The sequence below is a fragment of the Cydia amplana genome, chromosome 11, assembly GCF_948474715.1.
Source record: "Cydia amplana chromosome 11, ilCydAmpl1.1, whole genome shotgun sequence".
Taxonomy (NCBI): Eukaryota; Metazoa; Arthropoda; class Insecta; order Lepidoptera; family Tortricidae; genus Cydia; species Cydia amplana.
This window is the reverse complement of record NC_086079.1, coordinates 8,565,987-8,585,437: the sequence shown is the minus strand read 5'-3', so window position 1 is coordinate 8,585,437 and position 19,451 is coordinate 8,565,987. Positions and strand designations below refer to the sequence as shown.

Sequence of the window (19,451 nt, the reverse complement as noted above, 5' to 3'; positions counted from 1 at the left end):
CTATTGCTTGTTGGTTTTATTTAAAAGATGTTGCCTTTATGAGTATATCCATGAAGTATCAACTTTACTTTGATCAATAATAACAGGCTCCACAGCACCAAATGGATGTACAGTTTTCAGATGAACTTTAAGATTATGTGGCTGTACTGCTGAGTAGGAACAATATGTGCATTTGTGTTGTCTTCCATCCTGTAACAATTTAAATAGTTGAACTTGTCTCATTTCTTTTTCTAACATGGTACAATTTATTATAAATACCCCTACTCTCTAAAAAATAAAGTAATTTGATTTATTCCTTAGTTGTAATAATTAGGTAAGCTAGAAGTATTTAAAGCACCATTTCAGCAATGTAGTGTCTTGTGTTTGTGTACAAAATAATAAACCACTTTCATTCACCATGCCAATAGTTTCCATATCACTTTAACCCTTAAATGCATGATTTTTTTGTATAATTTCCTAATAAATTGAAATAGATGGGCAAAGAAAAAAAACATAGTAATTAAAAAATATAATTATTTTGAAAACTTAAAAAGTAATGAATGTTATTTTGGATACCTGCATACTTATTGAGCCAGGGGCCATCAAAATATACGATGTAGATCTGCATCATTATGCATTTAAGGGTTAAAATAGTTTCGCAAACATTCCAATCCACTAAAAACTGTCATTGAAATGAATGACTATTGTCTGACTAAAGGTTTAACCTCTCTAGCTACTTAGAGGCCTATAAAAAGACCTCCCATTCCTTTGCATTTTAATTCTTTACTTTGACAAATCATAATTGCATTTGTCTTAGCAAGCTTAGATTCCTGTGCGGCTAAAGGTAATAATTAAATACAGGGAATGTTTGTGTGTCAAGTTTTGGATAGTAAAAATTAAAAAATCATACTTACTTTTTCATGTTTTAGCAAATGTCTCTTGTATGTAGACCGGTGAACAGTTTTATAATCGCAAATATCACAGTAAAATTCTTTTTCAAGGTTCTTCACCTTAAAACAAAAATATGGGTTAGGTAACTACAGCATACAATATATTAATATCAGTAACTAACAGGAAACAGCTAGATTTTCATGATACTGATTGAGAAATACAGGACTTGTAGCAGAACATATCTCAATATCTGTTTTATTTACTGGAACTAAAGAGACTTCTAAATGTAAAACAAGTTGTGAATATTTATGCAAATCTTCTTCTAAAGCAAATAATAGAATTAAACTAAAGAATTTTGGTAGAATTATCAACTATTAAATTTCAAAGTTAAACATCAAACCTTAGGTGGTTGACTAGACCCTGGTTTCGCTTGTTTTTGACATGGTTTACTAGGTTTTAGCTTGGACGACTTGGTGTTTAGTCTGGAACAAAGTCAAATGGATAACATATTTAGCAATTTCATAACTAGGACGTGACACTAAAATACGTATAATAATATGTGACACAATCTTAATTACTTACTTTGTTAAATGCTCTCGAAGCCTTTTTACAGTTTTATTACTATTGTGAGCATTTAGTATATGGCATGCAATATCATCTTTACAATCGAACGTGTCTTTGCAAAAACTACAAACGAAGACTTCTACTTCTTGCATTTGGTTTAAAACAGTTTAAAATCGATGTAAAAAGTTATTTACTGAAACACTGCTTCTACTCATTGACACACTAGTTTAATAACAAATGCTCTAGATACCCGGTGTACGTGTACGGTTGGCGAGAAGTTTACACGAGTTAAAAAAATATCAATTAGCTCAATAAATTAACGACGAAAGGCGAAAACCAAAATAAATATTATTTGAGAACAGGTTATAAAAAGGTAAATATACCGGATTGACAAATGACAGTTGACCGGTGCTACCAACGTAAAAGCGCTAAACAAACGCACCTATCTTTACTCTTGCACATCGCGTATGTAACCCGCTCAAGTTGAAATGCATGCATGCATGCTGAAATTACATGCAACAGTTGCTCGCAAGTTCTTGTATATTTATATATTTCAAACTTTTTTGCTTATAGCGATAGGCATTCCCCACCAGTCAACCAAAGGGCAATACAGAAAAGCGTCAAGGTGGGTGCAGTGAGAAATAAACAAAAAAATGTAATTTTTGAGGGAAGTAAAATTTCTACATAAATACCAGTGCCTAGCGTGTGACTTGCGCAAGTAGCATGCACATGCTCTTTTCATTGGCATTGACCTACTTACATCTTCTCTAACTCTTTTTACGCCAGCTGGTAATTCGTATTAATACAGCTCAAGTCACTGGACTCGCAAACTGCTTTGCGCTTGTAACTCTCGCCTGTCGGCTGATGCATTGTATTTAGCTTGAGCATTTTGTTTGAGCAGGTAGCCCGTACCATGTGCAATTGTTTAATAGCCATAGGGCGGGATAGGAGTGGCATTTTCAATAAGGAAAAAGAACCCAATGTAACATACCAGTCGCGCACGCAAGTAACATTATAAGATCCATGAAGTTAGTTTGTATTGTATGCGTAGGTAGGTCGGTGACGCTGCAAAAGGGATCGTCAATTTACCTACCATTGTATTTTTCAAACAGCTTGGGTACGGTGACAGATGTCATCTTCTTACGATATTTAACCTTTAACACATTCATTGCCACCCAGCCAAACAAGACATCCGCGCCAGGCCACAAACATTTCGTCTTATAAAGATGTAGTACCACTATCCCGACTATCGGGTCCTCCGCCCCGGGAACGAATTCATAAAATACCCGATAGTCGGGTTTTCGGCACTGAATGTGTTAAACGCAAAATCTCGCTTGAGATTACATCATATCATATCAATTCATATCCCCTCGTGTGTAATGAGTGTAATGACCAACGTAGCACACTTGTATCATAATGTACACTATTATTATAGTAACTGTGGTGTGTACACAGTAAACACTTATCCGAAATTTGGATAAGTTTTAGTTTTTCTGTATTTATATTTTAAATTCGTTTACTCGTAAAGTAGGTATAGTGTAGTTAAAATGAGACTTCACGGTGCGACAGTAAAATACGATTTATTCAATCATTTAAACGAACTAAATATAACAGTAAGTGATCAAGTAGGTAAACATAAATGTTTAGATTGAATAGGTATTATACAAAAACTGACAGATAGTTAAATAGCATATATCCAAATTAATTACATATAATTATTAAGGCTATTATTCAAAAACAGGGCACCGATTCATATGTAACATAAAGATGAAACAATGTGAAAATTGAAATAGAAACAATTGATGTGATTTGTATAATAAATTAGGTATAAATAACTTGGCAACAGAACTATATTTTGGTGCCTTTTCCTGGCTCACTTTGGATAATGTATACTGGCTTACACTCTTACTTAGTATGGGGGAAACCCTGAATGCGCACTTCACCTAGGTGTAATTCATACCTTAATCTAACTACAGTGTTTAAAGAATGATATTTTAAGAAAGGCACTTTATTTATATAAATTATAAAAGTAAGACAATACATTAGAGTTACTACAATGATAATCTTAGACATACGCCGTCCGTGCACTACTCAGAGGGCCTACCGCGAACCACGTTCGACGTGATGCCTCCGTCACACTTACGTACGAATTTACAAGTGCGACAGAGAGACAACGCGTCTAACGTGGTTCGCGGTAGGCCTTCAGACAAGACGACGATTGAAGTCCTTCGTGTCTTGTGCTCGACATTCACTTGTCAATTGTCACATTTGAGGCGCCACTGGCTTTAAGGTGGAATTAGAAATCATTCTTTTAATTTAACAACCATTACAGTGTTTACCTTTCGTCTGTGAACTTTACTCGACATTGCACTATCAAGAAGGTACTTAATACACATAGTGTCACATAGTGAAATGAAATTTAGAAAATTTAACGATAATATAATAATAATAGCAATCGAACAAAGGAATGCCACTAGGTGCCTATTCAATAATTATCCAATTTTTCGTCCAATTCGTATTTGTCGTCCAAGACGTATTATTTCGTTGACGAGATAGTCAAAATTAAAGAGGGCTTAGCCAAAATGTGCGGAATATAAGTTTCGCAACTGTTGCTATGCTCTAAGCACAGGCGCCTAAGTAGAAGAGTTTTAGAATTAATTTAGAATAATTGAAATCACTGTATTTCAATAAACTGCTAATATTTAAAAGTAAACGTAAGAAGTTTCGGTTTAATAGAATTAGAGATATTTTATATTCGTAATTCCAATAACGTGAGAACACTTACAATTCGTCAACTCTTTGCAAATACTTTTGGTCCACCGATGGTCGGCTGAAAGTGTTGCTGTTAGTACAATTAGCAAAACTGTTAGCTTAGCACCCCTGCATATATTTTTATATGCAGTGGTCTTTGTGGTCAGTGGACTTTGGTCGTAATTTGAAACTTATATTTCCTGCCCACCGGCCAGAAAGCGTCAACTTTCGGTTCCATCGAACAGAAAAGTAGTAGACAGATCTCGGTCAGTTAATAAGGAAGCCTCTGATCACATGTTATTGTCAGCCGAGGAAACATGTCTTACTTTTACTGCCCTAGGTATGTAATATACTATTTCATTGTACCCACTTATTATGACAATTTGTTTATTATAAATAGCAATTTAATTCATTCAATCTTGTATGCATCCTTAAGTTTTTATACATAACCGGGATTTCCGCACATCACGTCAAATAAAAAGAACTAAGAAGAGAGGAACACAATATCGTTTTTGTAAATTTTGCGCGCAAACATTTTATTGCGATTAATCATAAACTAAAATATCTGAAACAACTACATAAACAATTTCTTCTATAACATAACATAATGTAATTAAATCTATTAACACCTAGTCCGTCAGAAACTACTCCGTTTAAATACATCCGATTCGTTTTAACCGAGGAATATAATTTGAGCTAAAATAAATGAACCAGTTTCGTTCAGAATATAAGATTACCCTAGGCAAGGTAGTGAACCTAATTTATCTTTGCACTGACATACACAATGTAAGGTTTACTAATAATAATCAGTAAGTGGAAGTGCCCACACGTTCCACAACAACTCACCACATATAATATTCACCATTTATAAATCAGGGTTATTATTTAATTATTAAAATAATTACTTATACATATTAAAACTTGAAAGTGATTAGGCTTAAACACTTATTGTTTGTATTGCATAAACATGAATATTGTAAGGAATATATTTATTGATAAATCTTTGTCAGGACAGTCAAAGAGTCTTTGACAATGAAGTGAGGAATGGAAATAAATGTTACAGAAAAGAACCAGCCAGCAAAAGTACCCATACACCGAAGTTGATAACAACAAATTATATTTTTGTCACTGCAGCCAATATACAAACTAAGAAGTTAATTACCTTCTAATCAAATGTTTATTCATTTATATTGCAGTTGAAAACAACCTCAGTATATCAATAATATTTAACAAAATGTTTCGCTTAAACATAGACATAGGTATAGGTGAACCAGGATCTATTGAGGGTGCGCCATGTTACGGAAATTTGTTGGTACTAATTTCTAGCAATGGCAACAATTTTAATAATAGACAACATCTACCCTCTATGATAGTTGTCAATATTGACAATGTAAACATTGCTTTGTCTAGTTTCGTGTGAATTATTATTAGACTGCAATAATCATGCCGAAAGTTTTAGATTTTACAGAGAAAAAAGTTGTAAATAGTGTATATAGTTATTTATTGGAAAAAAAACGTGCGGGAGAGAAATTTCTTCCATTAGAAAACATAACGAAATTAGCATCTGAATTGACGGGTAAGTTTCAAACTTATAGACAAATGTCACTATAGTCAGGTCGTCACGATTTGGTTGATGTCTTAATGACTGAAGAATATTTAGATCCCGATTTTGAGTATAATGTTGAGAACGAGTCAAATTCCTTGACGACTGAAGAATATTTAGATCCCGATTTCAACTATGCTGATTAGAACATATTTGGTACGTTAAATAATTTTATTTGTAAAATTATCTATATAAATTCTTACTTATACCTAACTCTTGCGTTACTTATTGACTTTACGCTATTCATTTTATCTAAATCGAGTCAGCTATTTAAGCGTAAAAACCGAAGAAATATCCAAACATCAAACTTCGCACTTATTAAAGTTGTCGGAATAAAACATAATCATCTGCCAATTTCCATTGTCCCCACTATACAAATTGTTGCTATATAAAATTCAAAACGAGCGCCCTCTTGACAATACTCCCAAAGTTCTGGTTTACCTATACATATATATTTTTTCAAACACATGTAGTTGACAAATAATTCAAAGTGTCACAATTTATTTATATTAACTACTGGCTATAATTAAATTCTAAATATAGTTCTTAATTTACATTCACGTGTAGTCTCCGTAGCATGGCTGTGAAGGGTTAGGCTGTGTCCAGGCTAGCTCGGAGCGCCTCCACGCCCTCGTCGGACGTCCAATAATCGACGAGGAGATCGCGTTCCATCTCCAAACTCGATTGGAATGTTTTTTCACTTCTGTTTATGGCCAGAAGTTGCTTCTTCACCAAGATAGTCTGTAAGGAAACATACCTGTTTAATGAACTGTCTAAACATACTACGTGTAACCTGAAATATTATTTATATTATTATAGCAGCACTTATAAAAGTGGAGCAACCTAAAACAGTACCACGACAAAAACTGAGGTATTAGGTAGTTAGGTACAAAGACGTTTCTATCTTACCTACTTAAAAATATGCTTATTTTCTACTTCCGGCAAGAATGTTGGCGTGTGTACTGACAAATCTACAGTTCTAAATGTTTTAATTGCCAATAATATTATGAGTGGCAGTGTGAATTCGTTAATTTAAATGCATAACATCTAATAAACAAGATCTTGGATAATTTTAACCACATAAACAAAAAGTTATTCCCGTCATAATAAACGAACACATTTACAAGGTTAGCTTTTATCACCACGGGTTACGACCTCATAACCGTCGCTTGCTATAGCTATGTGTATTTAGCTGTAGTAAAGACGATATTGCTCTCAAATGTGGGTCTACAACATATTGCTAGTTGCGTTGTCTTTGCACGTTACATGTCAAGAAAATCAGGATTCTATCTTATATTATTATGGTATAGTGAGTATCGTATAATTAGTAAAAGTAGTCTACTAACAATGGGCATCCGACGATGACTAAGCGTACCAAACCTATTATATTAAAGCTATTCCTGTTGTACAGATTTACCGAAAGTTAACGATAATGGATTTTTAATTTGCTTACCTAAACCTAAATGCATGGTAAGGCTTATTGTTTCCTATGGTTCATTATAAATCGTCTGTACTTATATATCTACGTGCTTAAATGTGTCCGAGAAACCGGGTAACGGGCAGCATTACCATAATGTGGAGTCAACTACCTACTCGTACCATCGTAGCGTCAGCTTGCTCGGCGTGTCACATACCCGATTGGAATTGAGAGTATCCACTATCCAGACAATAAATCAGGCGTTATTCATAAAATAAACGCTCGTCAAGTCTAACAAGCCCTAGCTTGTTTGTCCTTATACGTCATTTGTGTCTGTTAAGGGACCCGTTAACTGATAGGCCGATATCGTCCGGCGGACTGTTAATCAGTGGGTGCCTTTAGAAAGGGACAACATTTAACAAAGGTTTGTTAAGTTTTATGAATAGGTAAGGGGGTAGGCCGCTAAGTTGTATCCCCTGCCCCCAGGACGAGAGCGAGCGCAGCCTGCCCTCGTGCGCGCCGGGCGCGGCGTGCGCGGCCGTGCTGCACCGCTACTGGCGGCCGGCGGCGCTAGTGCGGCTGTGCCGCTGCCCGCGCCGCGCGCGCTGCGACACGCTGCTGCCGCAAGATCAGCGGATCGAGCTCAACAACCGCGCGCACTTCCAAGTGAGATAAGTTTGTAATGACGTGTTTATCTAATACCTTTAAACGAGCAATTCTTGTTTATTTATTTATTTATATATATATATATATATTTCGGGGATCTCGGAAACGGCTCTAACGATTTCGATGAAATTTGGTATATAGGAGTTTTCGGGGGCGAAAAATCGATCTAGCTAGGTCTTATCTCTAGGAAAACGCGCATTTCCGAGTTATTATATGTTTTCCGAGCGAAGCTCGGTCACCTAGATATTATTTGGTAATGCAGTGAATACCGATGTAGAATTTTTTTTTTTAACAAGCAGATACGTAAATACTACAAAGATACAGGCAATCTCTTGCCGTGTCTCCAAACCTTCGTACAAATGACTTACAACATTATTCTACTTATTATACCACACAATGTTATCAAAAATGAGGATATTGGGATGATAAGTAAATCTAACAACTAGCGCAAATCTCACATAACGGATGTCAATTTTAAACCAAACTTTATAATTATTTTGTTTTCAGTTTTGTAAACCTATCACCGACTGGCCGGATTGTTCCATCGGCGACGTTCCGCTGACCGTCCAATCTCCTTACGCCCGCATCGACCCCGAACAAATAGAAAGCTTACATCACAAAAACATACAACTTGCGCCTCCAAAAATCACATTTAAATGTCTCTGTCGGCACCCCACATATTGGAAGTTGATTTCTACTATAGAAAACGAAGATATTAGTCAATATCGATGTGCTGCGCTGCCTTCTTGTAGGACAGGGGAGTTGTGCGGTCACGTTACTGGGGACTTATTTGCTTTATATCAGTCGTGCACGTGTCCTAAGCATCACATCTGTGTGCAAGGGGGAGGGTTGCCGGAGACCAGTATGTCTGAACTTCTCTACCGGGGGAAAGGATGGCGGGCTCATTGTGAACGCATCAGCGACGAGTATAGTTACGAAGATTATTAGCCCCGTGCAGCAATAATAAGATTCAAGTTAACGATTTAGCATGTTTGGTGTCCAGTGATAAATGATAATGTATACAATTATTAACACCATATGTTAACAGGTTTGTTTAAGTTACGTAAGAATTCTGTTATGTTTTATATAGACTTGTATAGTGCGTGTTGACTGACGCGAAGCGATGATGTGGCACGTAGTTGCAAGAATGTGATGCGCCTAAACTATCATACTATTAGACATATGTATGTAAAACCAATAATACGCGCTAACCCTAAATCGGCACTATTTTCAAAAAGCGTTATATGTATGAGTATAAAGATATTTAATAAACTTCCCACAGACCTTAAAAAATTCGCATCATTACCCTTCAAAAAAAGATTGTTTGATTGGCTAATCAAACATTGCTTTTATAGCATAAATGACTTTTTACAAAGTTAGCTAGTTATTAAGTACCTACAATTTAATGATATGTCTATCTATGTAACTGTTAATGTTAAAAGTAGTTCTAAGACAACTTACTAAATATTGTACGCCTTTGTAAGGCAGGATATGGAGAACATGAAAAATTTGTACCACCTTTGTAAACCCATAACCATACAATAAATAAATATATATATATAAAGCTGCTACGCGAGAACCACTGCCACAGGGCGGACACGCCATACATCAAAAATGATTTGCGTTTATATGTGTGCGCGGCACGTCTGTACACGCGTTATTGTGTATCTGACGGACTTCTGGCATGCTCTCAGTAGAGCGACTTACGCACACATTCATGTCGCGGCCAATCGCGGGGCCAGGTAATCCGAGTCGGGGCGAGGCGGTGCGTGTCCGTTCTGTATGATAATACTATTACTTGTTCTGTGCCACTGCCGTGGCTATAGCGTTTAATAATTCTGGACTCAAGCTCAAGGCTTTTGTCAGTCGTTTTACTGTCTTGAGTAATTATTACCCTGCTGGTTGTTTGGCGGTGTCCCTAGCTGTGCTCCGCAGTGTGTCGTGGAACCGGTCCGGCCACGCCACGCGGCTGACCAGGCCGCCCTACTGCGCCTCTTCGGCGGACAGACTCAAAAGAATATTAACTCGTATAAATATAATTACCCTGCTAGGTTGTGTTGCGATGTCCTTGGCTATGCTCCGCAGCGTGTCGTGGAACCGGTCCGGCCACACCACGCGGCTGACCAGCCCAACCTGCTGCGCTTCCTCGGCCGACAGTCTGCGGCCGAACACAACCAAGTTGTCAACCTGTAAATAAAGTAATAACCCTATCAGTAACAGTAAGTGCTGATCTTGCAGTTACGACGCAGTTATTCACAGTTAGTAGCACACCTGTGCTACTAATGGTAGGTATAGCCTATAAGAATTGTAAAAATTGTGATTGTGATCAATGTTATTAAATTAAACGTCTTTTTTTGTTATTTAATGTCTTTCTTATTCTACATCCACAGTAAGTTATAATGTACGTATATAAGTAAAGGAAGTACTTTTAAAATGCAAAAGGGGCTCTGCTCATTTTTGTACACGTATTCTAATTCTAATTATAGAGATTAAGTTAAGAGTAGAGAACCTAAACAAATATTATTTGGTACGAGCATTTGTCGCCAAATCTACTTTTCTGACAGTAATCTAATAGTTATCTACCTAATGGATTTGCGTTGATTTTTTAGAAAGTTAACTTCTAATAAACAGCCTTCAGTCTCTATCATCAAACCAGCTTACCTCTGTGGTTTTTCCTTTTCCATTGAGTTAGCCGTGTGACCAGGGAGCCTAATTTTACATCTATAAACTCAAACACTGATACGAATGTAATCACATCCAGGTAATAACGCTGCCATAGTATTGCATTACCGCGCACAGCTCGCTGTGAAAGTACTAACCGTGTATTTCGGCAAGCGGCCGTGTCCTATGAAGGCCGCGGAGCCGAGGAGCAGGCAGTCGAGGGCGAAGCTGGCGCGCTCGCCCGCCACCGCCACGTCGGCCAGCGCCGCCAGCGCCAGACCCACGCCCGAGCAGGCGCCGCTCACGCCCGCGCACAGGAGCTTGCTGTGCTGCTCCACTGTGCTCAACAGGGATCTGCAGTGACAAACGATATAATTATCAAAAAAGTTGCTATAATAGTACATAGAACTACAGTACAGTAGGAGATTAGTATCGTAATCAGGCGGATTCACAAAGATCGAGCCGCCTCGCTAGAAAATTGGCGTGCAGCTCGGTCTCAGGCGAGGCGAGGCACCTAAACACAGAATAAATAATAGTACTAGGTACAGAAGATTCACTGTCTAACAAAACGCATCTGTTATGATTAGGACAGATATGACCGCTAGGTGGCGCAAACGCCACGCGCGGCTTATGGCTGGCCACCCAAAATTGGTGTGGGATGGATGTACTTTTAGGTACTTGTTGCGACGCGACGAAATAGCGGAGTGATCCACGCCTGCCTCTACTCAGAACGAGCTGATTCTCACGGTAATTTAAACTCTCCTATTTAAGTGGAGGAGGAAGGAGGACAATTTAAACGTTGGGAAGACGACATAAGAAAGATAGCTGGCCCAACATGGAGACGAACTGCAAAGGACAGAACAAAATGGAAAGATTTAGAGGAGGCCTATGTCGAAAGACAAGCTGTAAAAAGGAAGAGACGAAAACCGGTTGCCGATTCACTTAGTTAAGAAATATAGATATATAGTATAGTATTAAAAGAAATATTGTGTAAAGGTACCTACTTAATACTTACATTGTTATGGTGTTAAACAGCAATAAATGCTTATTTTATTATTTAAGTGGAAGGTGGCCCAGCTTGTGTCTGCGCCAGAAGCCCAATGGTGATAGGCAATCTTTTGTAAGCAAGACTAGCATAAATTCTAGTAAATTTAAGTAAGAAATGTTAATAACAGACAATAGCACTGCCAAATAAATATTAAGTTTAGCGATTTGGCTGCTATCATTTACGAATGCCAAATTAAGAAAATCTTGATAAAATTAATATAGGTAGTCAGTAGTCATATGTAATAGGCACCTTATAGTTTCTGCAAATAAGACAGCATTGCTAGTTCTGATCTCCACATCCTCAGTGAGCAAGGGACTTAAATCAATAGATGAGCACAGTGTTCCACATTCAGAGGACAGGAGTGTCACGGCGATGTCTTCCTTGTTGTTTACGTACACTAACGCCAGTTCAAGGTCTTTCAAAGTCTGTAAATAGGAATGAACAAACTTGTTATAGCTTCTATAAAATTAATCAACAAGTACAAAATAAACTTAGCTAAATATACAAACCTCGATAGTATAGTGATCACCTTTCCGTTTTACATTAATTTCTGCTAAATTATGATCAAATTTCACAGACAAGTTCTTTAGCTTGGACAGTTGTTGTTCTTCCTCCATCTTAAAAGAATTTTCGTCAAACTTAGGAGTCACTTTCTTCTGTTTTGCAGGCTTTTCTGTTTTCGAATTGTCACGTTTCCTTTTGTTTAAAACATTCTGGAGTTTGGAGTTCAGCTTTTGTTTAATGGACAAACAGTCACTTTTATTGATTACTTCACTAGGTGAGGCTATATTAGCATCAGCCATAAATACTTCAGATTTTTGGTCAACTGAATCTTCATCAGCATTAGAAAGATTCTGACTATCGGACATTTGCCGGGAGAGACGCGAGGAGTCTTGTAACGCGCTGGAATCTTGGTCATTTAGCCTGAGTGGGCTCATACAGTTGCTAGAATAGGAGCTTGAAGAATGACGACGGTAAATAATTGAGTCATCAGCACTGTGAGTCTCAAAGTCCTCACCTACTGACTTGACTGAACTACTCAGAGATCCCCTTTGCTTTCCACCTGCAATCTTCTTAGCTTCTGATTCCTCTTTGATACACTCCTTCTTTCTTTCCCTAAACTTCATTTCTTTGCCATCTGGAGTTGAACTCTGGATTTTCTTGATAAATTCTGCTTTGGTTCTCATATTCTTTTTACCCTTAGGAGCTTCAGGTGTAAGCTGGTATATCATATTTACAGCACCCTCATCCATTAATAACTTGTCAACTTCAGAGAGTCTTTTATTTCCTTTACTGGCTTTCGGCGGTGGCTTTTTCCAGTGCATTTTTCCTGTTGGGGACTTTGACTTTGGCCTTTGCTGAACTTCAGTCTTAATTTTTTTAGCAGCTGGCTGCTCCTTATCAGAAGAGGCTTCTTTAGGTTTTACAGGAAGCTTACCCTTTGTGAATGTGTCTGGATTATCAGGGTCAAATATGACTTTTTTCTTAATAACTCTACCAAGTCTGCGCTGGGGCTGACCATCATCTGCAGTCTTATTTGTTGCGGTACCATCACTGGTAGACGAATCAATAGATGACCCATCAATGCGGTCTGACTCAGCAACAGTTTCTATTGCTGTTGTAAGTGTTTCAGTAGACTTGATAAGGCCTTGACTTTCCTCTAATAGTTTTTCATCAGCATCATCTTTTGTCGGTTCATCATCTTCCCAATCTCTCACCAGGTCATTAACAATGTTACCCTTAACACTATTTGATATATTAGCATCAGTCTCTGTGTCGTCATCATCATATACTTCCATATCATTAGCAATTGTGGAAGCATTTTGGTTTTCTTTTTTTACCCTACTTTCAGTAGGACTTTCTGAGTGTTTCAAAACAATGTCTACAGGTTTTCTATTTCTTTTACTCTTAGCTTCAGTTGATTTGGGTGCATTGGTTGTTATTTCTGAATCTGTATGTCGGTTTTTTTTACTCTTTGTTTCCAAAGACATACTTTCTTGTTTCTCTTCTGATGTTTTCTTATCCTTTTTGCTTGTTTTACTGTCTGAAGCCAACACATCTGAAGTCTTAGAAGATGGGCCTGAAACCTTTGTAATTTTTTTAGGTTTAGGTTCATCAGAATTTACCTCATTTTCATCTGCTAGGGTTTCTTCTTTGTGAGATTTTTCACTACTATTTTTTGAAACCCTTTTCTCAGTTTTTTTTCTCCGGGGAGTTTGTCTCACAGTTCTTTTAGTGGATTTCAATCTTGTTAACTGTTGTAAAGCCAACTGGGCTTCCATGGTTTTTACATCTTTATGATCACCTGGAATAATCTTACTATACTGTTCATCAGTCTGTTCAACATTGCCTTCCAAAATGTTTAATAATTCTTCTTTGTTTAAAACTTCTTGTCTCACAGAACCATTATTGTTCTCCATGTTGTCTGAGTGCAGCACATCACTCAATGCACTGAGCATACTCTTGGAGGCATCAAGCTCATCAGCATGACCTACATTTTTATCTATCTCATTCGCGTCATTTTCATTCCTCTCAACTAATATTTCAGTTTTAAAAGTCACTTGGTCACTAGACTCCACATTCATGTCAACCGATCCCTCTGCTTGTGGAATAACTTCTTCGATAATCTCTTCGGATTGACCAACAAGTAACTCTGATATTTCTTCAGGTATTTTAGAAGCCAACTCTGGGATGATGGCAATCATTTCCGCTTGATTTTCAGTGTAAAGTTGATTATCGCCTTCAGTTGTTGATGGCACTGCCTCAGCACTAGGCTCAGTAGAAACAACAGTTTCTACAGATATTGGTCCACTAATTTTAATCGTATCTACTGGCACCTGAATAAGATCTGTTGTGCTGTCAACCTGTATCTGATCCTGAACGGTGGTCTCGGCCACCGCTACTAAATCAGAGTTGGCCATGGCATCAGTTTCGGCGACACCGTTCGGCCTCGGAATCTCGTCTGCCGCGCTGGATATACAAGGCGTCCCATCGTTAACATTAATTAACATTTCCTCGCTTAATACACTCTGAACCACAGACTCTTCCACAACTTCCATAGTTTCCATGGTATAATTTCTATATTATAACCTATGTGCATAAATAAATCAAACAACTCTAATAAAAGTAACACAAAATAAATTTGTTATAAGTTTACATAATGTCTTTCACTGTCACTGTAAAGTAGCTAATGTAATATGCAAACAGTTAAGAAGTTTTAAGATTTTTAAAGGTTTCACTTTACTTAATTCTCAATGAAATAAGTAAAACTCAAGCTAATAACTTTTTTCGCGTCCATTTTAAGCTTTTGAGATGGGCATCTTTACGTTATTAAAATACGTTGATTCAAGTGTATGTACAAATCAATGTGTACCGTATTTCACTATAGTCAATAACGCTTTTGAAATAACATTGTATGAAAGAAATCGAATGAAAATTTGATCAAAATTGTTGACGTATATATTCCATAGAGAATCCAACTCGATTGTTGTAGTATTGCCATATTTAAAAAAAAACCTGATTATTTACATCTATACATGGTCAAGCAGATCTTGTCAGTAAAAAAAGGCGGCAAATTTCAAAAATGTAGGCGTGAAGTGATATCGTCTCATAGAAAATTTAAAATTTCAGGTCTTTTTTACTGACAAGATTTGCTTGACCAGCTACATATGTCAAACACGCCAACATAACGAATATGGGTACAGATATTAGCCTAGCCACACGGAATTTTCCGTACGGAATGACACGTGTAAGCGAGACAGCGCTATGGATTTGTAGAGCGACGTCCCATTCCACCTGCCATTATATACGGAAACCGAATGAAAAATCCGTGCGTGTGTGGCGGCTTATACTTCCAATATAGCTGTCAAACCAAGCTTGTCTATGGAACATCAGAAACGTCAGTCATCAATGGAACTGGAAATTGGAATGGAATTTATAGAATTTGAAATTAATCCATCATTAGCGATATTTTAACTATTATTGTTAAATCTAGTTGTTGCTCCACTACGTACAAAACGGGAAAACCTTGACACAATGAATATCCTACCTAAAAAAAGGCAAGTGTCTTTACTAATTGAATAGCCATTGTTTTCAAATAAAATTATCTGTAAACAGTCTCCAATTTACACTGCCTCATTGTGTATTTCTGAAGTATCCTGTGACGAATACTCACAAACTCTAAAGGTTTATGTTTAAAAGTTTAGGTTTACTCACAGACCAACAAATATAATATGCAGTCAACATTGGATATACCTGTACTTACTATACAGAGTGCCCAAAAATATCCCTCGCTGAATGTACTCTAACGCCTAGAGACTACAGTCTTACTCAAATACTTGTAAGCACCTCTGTGACTGATATATGTATTTGATGGCAACTGTAATATAACATACTCTATCAACAAAGTAAAACATCTAGTGCACCACCATAATTAAACACACGATTTCAATTTCAGATGGCATGTAAGGACAAAAGAGAATATTGCAAGAGTGAGAAGAGATGAAGCTGAAGCAGCAGAAAAAGAAAAAGAAGAGAGATTAAGAATTGAAAATGCAGATCGGGAAGCCAGGCTCAACATTCTAAAACATAAAAGTAAGCAAAAGTTGCTAGAACTAGGCATCAGTGATCAAGAGCCTCAACCTGAAACATCCCAACCTCAACAAGCGGAGCATATTAATTTATTTGTTGACTTAGAACATGCTGTTACAGCATCAAATAAAGATCATGACAAAGAAGTAAAAGAAAAAAAGGAAGAATATGAAAAGAAAATTGGTTACCTAACATATCTGGGACAGGACACAAATGAAGCACTCAAAAAGAAAAATTGGTATGAAGTGTTACCAAATGCATCTAGGTTTTCTAGGTCCGGTGAAATTAAGGATACTTATGACAAATTGGTACTAAGAGATGAGGATGGCAAACCAAGGACAAAAGAGGGTGACATCAAAAATGGAGAAGTTGCTTGGAAGGCTAAGCAAAAGTTAGATCCCATTCAGAAGTTTATTCAATATTGCACTGGTAAAACAAATAATGTGACTACAAGTAAAAGTTCAAAGAAAATAGAAACGGCTGTTACTAGTCCAGAAAGAAAGAGTAAACATAAACTTAAAAGTAAAAAGCACAAGAAAGACAAAGATGAAAAACAAAAGAAGCTACTCAAGCTTAGAGAGGAACGGCTGAAACGAGAACAACAAGAGAAACTGAAGACGGAGATGTTATTGAGCGGCCTCAATCCTACAACTACTCAGAAGCCGCCAGATTCTGGTGTGACAAGAGTTAAACCAAAATATAATTCCCAATTCAATCCAGAGCTTGCCAGACAAAATTATACTTAAGAGTCATGAAACTGCCGTTATTTTAAGAAATGCATATGACTCATATGAGTATGTTTAAAAAAGTAAAAAATAAAATATAATAAATAAAAAAGAATTAAAAATTAAAAATATACAAAAAGAAAACCGAAACAAAATAACTTAATACATATAATATCTTTTTAAAAAAAAGGGAACCACCTTCAAAAAACCAACCCACTGAAAAGCACAAAATAATTTTTATATGGCACCCCTATACGTGTCCAGTCCCTATCCCGTCGTAAATCAAATTTCTGCCAAAAAGTAATTAATACCTAATAATAAGAAAATTAATTATCATCCGGGTAATTACTTAGTTTTTGAAATCGGTGCCAAACCAAAATTTTAGAGAATTCTTGTAGGTACTACATACTCGTTTTTTTTCTGATTAGCAGCAAAGAATGTTTTTGTTGATTTGGCACCGCCTTCAAAAACTAAGTAATTACCCGGATGATAATTAATTTTCTTATTATTAGGTATTAATTACTTTTTGGCAGAAATTTGATTTACGACGGGATAGGGACTGGACACGTATAGGGGTGCCATATAAAAATTATTTTGTGCTTTTCAGTGGGTTGGTTTTTTGAAGGCGGTTCCCTTTTTTTTAAAAAGATATTATATGTATTAAGTTATTTTGTTTCGGTTTTCTTTTTGTATATTTTTAATTTTTAATTCTTTTTTATTTATTATATTTTATTTTTTACTTTTTAGTGATAGGTACTTCATTTGTTTTAGGTTTTGGGCTAAAATACTAGTTTGTTAGGCTCTCCATTTAGTTTTAACGTAATTTAGTATTAAGTTATTTTGTTTTGTTATATTTTATCTTTTTGTTTTTTTTTTTGTTCTATTTTTATTTATTTTATAGATAGATAGATAGATAGATAGTCCATTTATTTGTTTGCCACAATACACACAAGATATTCAAAGTTACAACAATGACAGTATACAAAAAACAATCCAGAGAAAAATGGAAAATTACAAAGACAGATAATATATAGTCACACAGATTTACGCAAAAAAGAGAAAGAAAGAAAACATACATAAAAACACTTTTCATACAAGTAAATGCAGTGTGCATCGCAGCAAAACAAAAGGGTTCTGGCTCAGTATTACGCTTCACCCTTATTTTATTTTTTACTTTTTAGTGATAGGTCCTTCATTTACTTTAGGTTTTGGGCTAAAATACTAGTTTGTTAGTTAGGCTCTCTATTTAGTTTTGGGAACTATCTACTAATGACCAACATTAGACCAGCCACCAGATGGCCTAACTCGATGTTAAACGCGACAAAACATAATATGACGTTCCGGTGCTAAACGATTTGTATGTATATTGCTCCCACTTCCACTGCCACTCCCATTTCCAGTCCCAGTCCCACTTCCACTCCCATTCCCAGTCCGAGTCCGACTCCCACTCCCACTATTTTATCTAAATCAGTTTCTGCTACTTTGATGGTAAGTATACCGATAGCATCGCCACATACCGGGTCCAATTGGTTTTTCAAACCATCCATGTACTGTAGACTAAAACCTTCTCCAGAATGTACCAAACACTTTTCTGAAAACCGCATCAAAATCGGTTCAGCCAAACGCGAGATAATCACGAACAAACATACATACATACATATGGGTCAAACTGAGAACCTCCTTTTTTTAAATGTGGTTAGAAGAAAGTTGATTGACCCACCTAGTGGAACTCTGCAACATAGGCACACGACGACAAGTCGGTTAACCAAAACAATGTGTGCCTATGTTGCACCAAACTTGAGTTCCACTAGGTACAGCCAGGGTTCAGCATCAGCTCTATCTTGGGTACTGCTCTCCCAAGTGCTCGTCAAGGCGCGTCGGATGACCCAAACAGCGTGTGTCCATGTTGCACCAAACATGAGTTCCACTAGGTACAGCCAGGGTTCAGCATCAGCTCTATCTTAGGTACCGCTCTCCCAAGTGCTCATCAAGGCGCGTCGGATGACCAAAGCATCGTGTGCCCATGTTGCACCAAACTTGAGTTCCACTAGGTACAGCCAGGGTTCAGCATCAGCTCTATCTTGGGTACTGCTCTCCCAAGTGCTCATCAAGATGTGACGGATGACCAAAATAGCGTGGGCCTATGTTGCACCAAACCTGAGTTCCACTAGGTACAGCCAGGGTTCGGCATCAGCTCTATCTTGGGTACTGCTCACCCAAGTGCTTATCAAGATGTGACGGATGACCAAAATAGCGTGGGCCTATGTTGCACCAAATCTGAGTTCCACTAGGTACAGCCAGGGTTCGGCATCAGCTCTATCTTGGGTACTGCTCACCCAAGTGCTCATCAAGATGTGACGGATGACCAAAATAGCTTGGGCCTATGTTGCACCAAACCTAAGTTCCACTAGGTACAGCCAGGGTTCAGCATCAGCTCTATCTTGGGTACTGCTCTCCCAAGTGCTCATCAAGATGTGACAGATGACCAAAATAGCGTTGGCCTATGTTGCACCAAGCCTGAGTTCCACTAGGTACATCCAGGGTTCAGCATCAGCT

At 37.2% G+C, this 19,451-nt stretch overlaps 4 protein-coding genes across 5 annotated transcripts; 2 read left to right on the top strand and 2 right to left on the bottom strand.

The window, feature by feature from the left end:
* Position 1: 1 nt before the first annotated feature.
* On the bottom strand, positions 2–1,620 carry LOC134652008 (transcriptional repressor CTCF-like). 2 transcript variants are annotated; one of them, XM_063507162.1, is made up of 4 exons: positions 1,453–1,620; positions 1,271–1,352; positions 894–989; positions 2–189 (listed from the first exon to the last, which is right to left on the bottom strand). In XM_063507162.1, exons 1-4 carry the CDS (start codon positions 1,584–1,586, stop codon positions 37–39), a joined length of 465 nt encoding a protein of 154 aa, XP_063363232.1. In that variant the 5' UTR covers positions 1,587–1,620; the 3' UTR covers positions 2–36. The 2 variants fall into 2 exon arrangements, with proteins under 2 accessions (XP_063363232.1, XP_063363233.1); XM_063507163.1 differs by having other exon boundaries at positions 894–983.
* Positions 1,621–6,216: 4,596 nt separating this feature from the next.
* LOC134651912 (uncharacterized) lies at positions 6,217–14,853 on the bottom strand. The gene is made up of 5 exons (XM_063507020.1): positions 12,090–14,853; positions 11,830–12,005; positions 10,691–10,886; positions 9,915–10,058; positions 6,217–6,529 (listed from the first exon to the last, which is right to left on the bottom strand). Exons 1-5 carry the CDS (start codon positions 14,646–14,648, stop codon positions 6,380–6,382), a joined length of 3,225 nt encoding a protein of 1,074 aa, XP_063363090.1. The 5' UTR covers positions 14,649–14,853; the 3' UTR covers positions 6,217–6,379.
* LOC134651986 (uncharacterized) lies at positions 6,915–8,819 on the top strand. Its single transcript, XM_063507136.1, has 3 exons — positions 6,915–7,097; positions 7,692–7,871; positions 8,379–8,819. Exons 1-3 carry the CDS (start codon positions 7,008–7,010, stop codon positions 8,817–8,819), a joined length of 711 nt encoding a protein of 236 aa, XP_063363206.1. The 5' UTR covers positions 6,915–7,007.
* Positions 14,854–15,564: 711 nt separating the features above from the next.
* Positions 15,565–16,948, top strand: LOC134652434 (leukocyte receptor cluster member 1 homolog). Its single transcript, XM_063507621.1, has 2 exons — positions 15,565–15,638; positions 16,037–16,948. The coding sequence occupies exons 1-2, from the start codon at positions 15,616–15,618 to the stop codon at positions 16,914–16,916; spliced, it is 903 nt and encodes a 300-aa protein (XP_063363691.1). The 5' UTR covers positions 15,565–15,615; the 3' UTR covers positions 16,917–16,948.
* The last annotated feature ends 2,503 nt before the right edge of the window (positions 16,949–19,451 follow it).